Consider the following 6000-nt stretch of genomic DNA (forward strand, 5'->3'; position numbering starts at 1 on the left):
GGGTTTTCAAGCATGAACCAAAACTATCACACTATCGCCACCATGCTTGACCGTTGGTATATGGTTCTTACTGTGTAATGCAGTGTTTGTTTTTTTCCAGGCATAATGGGACCCATGTTGTCCAAAAAGTTATACTTTTTACTCATCTGTCCATATAAACCTTTTCCAAGAGTCTTGATGATCATTCAGGTGCTTCCAGGTGCTTTTTGGCTAACTTCAGTCCACTTTGTGGGCGAGATGGGTCTCGTTATATCTGGCAAAAACCAAACACTGCATTCCACAGTAAGAACCTCATATCAACGGTCAAGCGTGGTGGTGGTGGTAGTGTGATAGTTTGGGAAGCTTTGCTGCCTCAGGACCTGGATGATTTGCCTTAATAGAAGGAACCATGAATTCTGCTTTGGATCAGAGAATTATACAGGAGAATGTCAGGCCATCTGTCTGTGAGCTGAAACTGAACCGTAGCTGGGTCATGGAGCAAGACAATGATCCAAAACACACAAAAGTCTACATGAAAATGGTTAAAAAGCTACAAAACAAAGTTTTGGAATGGCCTGTTCAAAGTCCAGACCTAATCCCAATTAAGATGCTTGAAACCAGCAGTTCATGCATAAAAACCCACAAATGTCGCTGAGTTAAAGCAGCTCTTCATGGAAGAGTGGGCCAAAATTCCTCTGCAGCGACGTGAGAGACTGATCAACAACTACAGAAAGCATTTGGTTGCAGTCATTGCAGCTAAAGGTGGCACAACCAGTTATTGTTAGGGGACAGTTACTTTTTCACACAAGGGAATTGGGTGTGGCATACCTTTTGTTAATTACATTAAGTATACATTATTTGATTTTTTTGTAAACTCAGGTTCCCTTTATCTAATGTGAGGTTTTGGTTGGAGATCTGATAACATTCAGAATCAAAAATATGCAAAAGTAGAGGAAATCAGAAAGGGGGCAAATACTTTTTCACGGCGCTGTATCTAATGTGGAACTGATTATGCATGGCTGAGTATTACAGGAGCGTGTCTCTTCCTTTATGAGTCTCACGCCTAAGTGAGTAATATACTGTACATCATTTTATACAGTTCATACATGTAGCCTACATTGGTGTACAAAGTTGTGTATACTAAAGTATTACAAACCTACGTCTTATATACTGATAATGACATGAAACTCATGTTATTTTAATGTAATAATTTTGTGTAGACCATTGTACAACAACAACAAAAAAAAACACGCGAAGTGTGATCTTGAATCTTGTGATCCCAGTACAATTAGCTAATGCAGGGCACTATTTTGCATCCATCTGTTTGTGTGAAGTGAGCAGTTGACTGATATGAGGTGAAGTGTATGAGGGATTGGAATGCCTGTGTACTGAGCCATGTTAGAGTTCGGTCAGCTTGTTCTTGTCAACTCAGGCTCTCAAGAGTCTCTGTGTCACAGTGAATGTAACGTTGTGGCTGAGTGACAACTTCACACCAAGGCACTATCTACCTGTGTATTGCTCTTCTGAGGACTGTCGCACTAGAATAGAATATCACACTGCTCTGATGTTCTGGATCTATGCTTGTCCAGTGTTTTCACCTGGACCTCAGAGGTGTCATGCATGTGACGGGCACTGATGGCCACAGTCATCTGACATTTTCACAGGTAAATTTGATAAGGTATGTATCAGGTCAACGTAGGTAACATAATGGTATGAACCACCTTCAGATCCCAAACAGTTCATCATTTTCCCCTTATTCACACAATTTGGTTTAATACAAAGCCAATAATATGAGTGGTTTATTAGCATTCTGAGCGTGTACCCCATCCAGAAGTCAATGCATTTAAAATGCAGCTTTGGACTGGGTTGCGTTATTGGGGTGAAGGGATCTTCAAGTCATGCAGGGGGCATTTCCACATCCTTTCCCCCAGTACATTCGGAAAGTATTCCGGCCCCTTTACTTTTTCCACATTTTGTTACATTACTGCCTTATTCAAAAATGGATACACATCTTTTTTTCCTCATCAATATACACCCAATAACCCATAATGACAAAGCAAAAACAGGTTATTCGACAGATACCTTATTTACATACATATTCAGACCCTTCGCTATGATACTTGAAATTGAGCTCAGGTGCATTCTCTTTCCATTGATTATCCTTGATATGTTTCTACAACTTGATTGGAGTCCACCTGTGGTAAATTAAATTGATTGGACATGATTTAGAAAGGCACACATCTGTCAATATAAGGTCCCACAGTTGACAGTGCATATCTGAGCAAAAACCAAGCCAAGTGGCCTCCATCATTCATAAATGGAAGAAGTTTGGAACCACTGAGACTCTTCCAAGAGCTGACCGCCCGGCCAAACTGAGCAATAGGGGGAGAATGGCCTTAGTCAGGGGGGTGACCAAGAACCAAATGGTCACTCTGACAGAGCTCCAGGGTTCCTCTGTGGAAATGGGTGAACCTTCCAGAAGGTCAACCATCTCTGCAGCACTCCGCCAATCAGGCATTTATGGTAGAGTGGCCATACGGAAGCCACTCCCCAGTAAAAGGCACATGACAGCTTGGAGTTTGCCAAAAAGCACCTCGACTCTCAGACCATGAGAAACAAGGTTCTCTGGTCTAATGAAACCAAGATTGTACTCTTTGGCCTGAATGCCAAGCGTCACATCTGGAGGAAACCTGGCACCATCCCAACGGGCGGCAGCGTAGCCTAGTGGTTAGAGCGTTGGACTAGTAACTGGAAGGTTGCAAGTTCAAACCCCCGAGCTGACAAGGTACAAATCTGTCGTTCTGCCCCTGAACAGGCAGTTAACCCACTGTTCCTAGGCCGTCATTGAAAATAAGAATTTGTTCTTAACTGACTTGCCTAGTTAAATAAAGGTAAAAAAAACAAAACAATTTAAACGGTGAAGCATCATGCTGTGGGGATGTTTTTCAGCAGCAGGGACTGGGAGACTAGTCAGGAATGAAGGAAAGGTGAACGGAGCAAAGTACAGAGAGATCCTTGATTAAAACCTGCTCCAGAGTGTTCAGGACCTTAGACTGGGGTGAAGGTTCAACAGCCAACAGGACAATGACCCTAAGCACATAGCCAAGACAGCGCAGGAGTGGCTTCGGGACAAGTCTCTGAATGTCCTTGAGTGGCCCAGCCAGAGCTCGCACTTGAACCCGATCAAACATTTCTAGAGAGACCTGAAAATGGCTGTGCAGCAATTGAACCTGACAGAGCTTGAGAAGATCTGCCATTCTTAAATCTGTCGTTCTGCTCCTGAACAAGGCAGTTAACCCACGGTTCCCGGTAGGCCATCCTTAACTGACTTGCCTAGTTAAAAAGGTTACATTTTATTTTAATATTTTTTTAAATTGCAGAGAAGAATTGGAAAAACTCCCCAAATACAGGTGTTCCAAGCTTGTATCATCATATCCAAGATGAGTCAAAGCTGTAATCGCTGCCAAAGGTGCTTCAAAGTACTGAGTAAAGGGCCTGTCTGAATACTTATGTAAATGTGATATTTCCGGTTTTTATTTTTAATAAATTTGCAAAACATTATTTTTGCTTTGTCATTATGGGATATTGTGTGTAGATGGATGAGGGGAAAAAACTATTGAATCCATTTTAGAATAAGGCTGTAATGTAACAAAATGTGGGAAAAGTCAAGGGGTCTGAATACTTTCCGAATGCACTGTATATGGTGGTACTCAGAAGTCTCCCATTACTTAGGGCATGTGTCTTGAAAGACAAAAGCCTCCACACCCTGTATAGGAGTTGAAGTGCCCTCATCTGAACCCTAAACTAACCCTGACCCTGAGCCTTTCCTTCATTTCCCTTCCTCCACCAGGTATAACCACTGTGCTGACCATGACCACGATCAACACCCACTTGAGAGAGACTTTACCCAAAATCCCCTATGTCAAGGCTATAGACATCTACCTGATGGGCTGCTTCGTGTTTGTCTTCCTGGCCCTGCTGGAGTACGCGTTTGTTAACTACATCTTCTTCGGTCGGGGGCCTCACTTACAGAAAAAGGTGGCGGAGAAAGCAGCTAAAACCAATAATGAAAACAAGAGCCGTCTGGAGAGTAACAAAGTGCAGGTAGGGATTGGGAGTAATCTTGCGTCTCTGGCATATTAAAATCGACGAAAGAGATTAGAATTGGCATTATGAGCTTAAACGTTTTCCAAACTTCAAACGCTCAAATCTCATGGTCTGTTGTGTTCTGTAATATATTGTGACCTCTCTTCCTGTTCCCATCTCCCTCCCCAGGTGGACGCCCATGGCAACATCCTCCTGACCAATCTGGAGATCCGTAACGAGATGGGTGGGATGGGTGGCATGGCCGGGATGACCGGGGCCGAGATGATAGGGGCTCTCAACGACCCGCGGGCCACCATGTTCTCCTACGACAGCGCCAGCATACAGTACCGCAAGCCCATGGCCAGCCGAGACCTGTATGGTCGACCGGCCCTCGACCGGCCTGTCGGCCACAAGAAGAGTCGTTTGAGGAGGAGGGCGTCGCAGCTCAAAGTCAAGATCCCAGACCTGACGGATGTCAACGCCATAGACAAGTGGTCTCGCGTCATCTTCCCCATCGCCTTTACCTTCTTCAACCTGGTCTACTGGATGTACTACGTCCACTAAGGGACATGGCTATTCTCACTAGAGGTTTGTTTAGCTAGCTAGGTTCTTGTACAGCGAGGGTAAAAGAGAGGGGCGTTAAATTCAGCCCCATTTATATGACTTCTGTTTGAGGAATGCGATGCGAAGCGGATGTCTTTTCAATGTAAATACATTTTAATATATTATATAAATATATATATATATATAAAAAATATAAATTTTATTTAATAAATTCTCTCACCTTTTTGCTGTATTCATCCGTAAAAAAATAGAAATAGTGAAAATTAGTACAGAATTAAAGACTCGGTGAAGCCTGCATTTGTAAGTCTGAACTTTGTGCCAAAAATAGACTTTGGTGACTTTATTGTTACTCTTTGGCTGCAACTGAATTTTATTTATTGGAAATCCTGTTCTCAACTTATTTCCTCTCATTCTCTGCATGCGGACTGTAACACAACTTTTATTTGCTTCTAAAGAGAAAAAAAGCCCAGTGCAAAAACTGTGGGTAATAACAAAGACAATTTTCTCTTGGTTAAACCCTATCTTGTGATTGAAGTAAATCCTTGCTTATTTAAACTTCATCCTGTGGTTTAGGAAGTCCTTGTTTGGTTGAACTCCATCTCTGTGAATAAGGTAGTCCTCATTTGGTTTAACAACATGCTATGACTAAGTTCATCCTCAATGAAGTATTAACTCTCCATACCATGATTAAGGCAGTTCTCATTGTGTTGAGTCCCCACCTTGTGACTAAGGCGGTATTCAGCGAGTTGAAGAACATGCTACCTTGCATGTTCTTAATGTGTGACATGATTTTGTTGGTTTATGCTAGGTGCATGTGCACTTACCAGCTTTTTGCACTGTAAAACAAAGCCTGTTTTCTTTCATTTGTATAAAAAGCTTAGCAAAGCCTCCATAGTTGAGCCTACCTGTATTATAATCATTCTACTGTGTGCTTTTGAACAACAAGCATTGCATTTAGCGTAAGTACAGGACAGAAGTGAATTGGAAATAGACTAATCTCAAAAAACTAAATTTGTATCTATTCTCACAGCGTCTGTGAGCATGTAAAATGTAATTTTCTTTAAAAGAAATCAGGTAAAGAATGACTTATGATGTCACCACGCTTTCGAAACCACATCAAAACATGCAAGCCCTGATAATACATGCTGTAGATGGTTGAGCCAAGTGCAGCCAAGACAACATCTTTTCAAATACACAGTAGTGTATAGCATATTTGCACAAAGTATAGTATTCTAAAGTGCAGCTCAGCTATTCAAAAAGTTATTTGTTAAATGGCAAACACTTGAAGTAGATTTACTAACGTTAACATTAGCATTATACTAAATTCCACTCATAAACACCTTGACCCCTGTGAAAACTGTTCCAGCATTT

At 41.9% G+C, this 6000-nt stretch overlaps 1 protein-coding gene across 1 annotated transcript in view; it reads left to right on the plus strand.

The window, feature by feature from the left end:
* LOC124001451 (gamma-aminobutyric acid receptor subunit beta-1-like) overlaps positions 1–6000 on the plus strand; it is a 46662-nt gene extending 40662 nt beyond the window's left edge. The window contains exons 8-9 of the mRNA XM_046308187.1: positions 3830–4083; positions 4255–6000. Coding sequence (XP_046164143.1) covers positions 3830–4083; positions 4255–4629 — 629 coding nt within the window. The 3' untranslated portion in view covers positions 4630–6000. The remainder of the gene's footprint in view (positions 1–3829; positions 4084–4254) is intronic.

The sequence above is a fragment of the Oncorhynchus gorbuscha genome, linkage group LG17 (assembly GCF_021184085.1).
Source record: "Oncorhynchus gorbuscha isolate QuinsamMale2020 ecotype Even-year linkage group LG17, OgorEven_v1.0, whole genome shotgun sequence".
Taxonomy (NCBI): domain Eukaryota; kingdom Metazoa; phylum Chordata; class Actinopteri; order Salmoniformes; family Salmonidae; genus Oncorhynchus; species Oncorhynchus gorbuscha.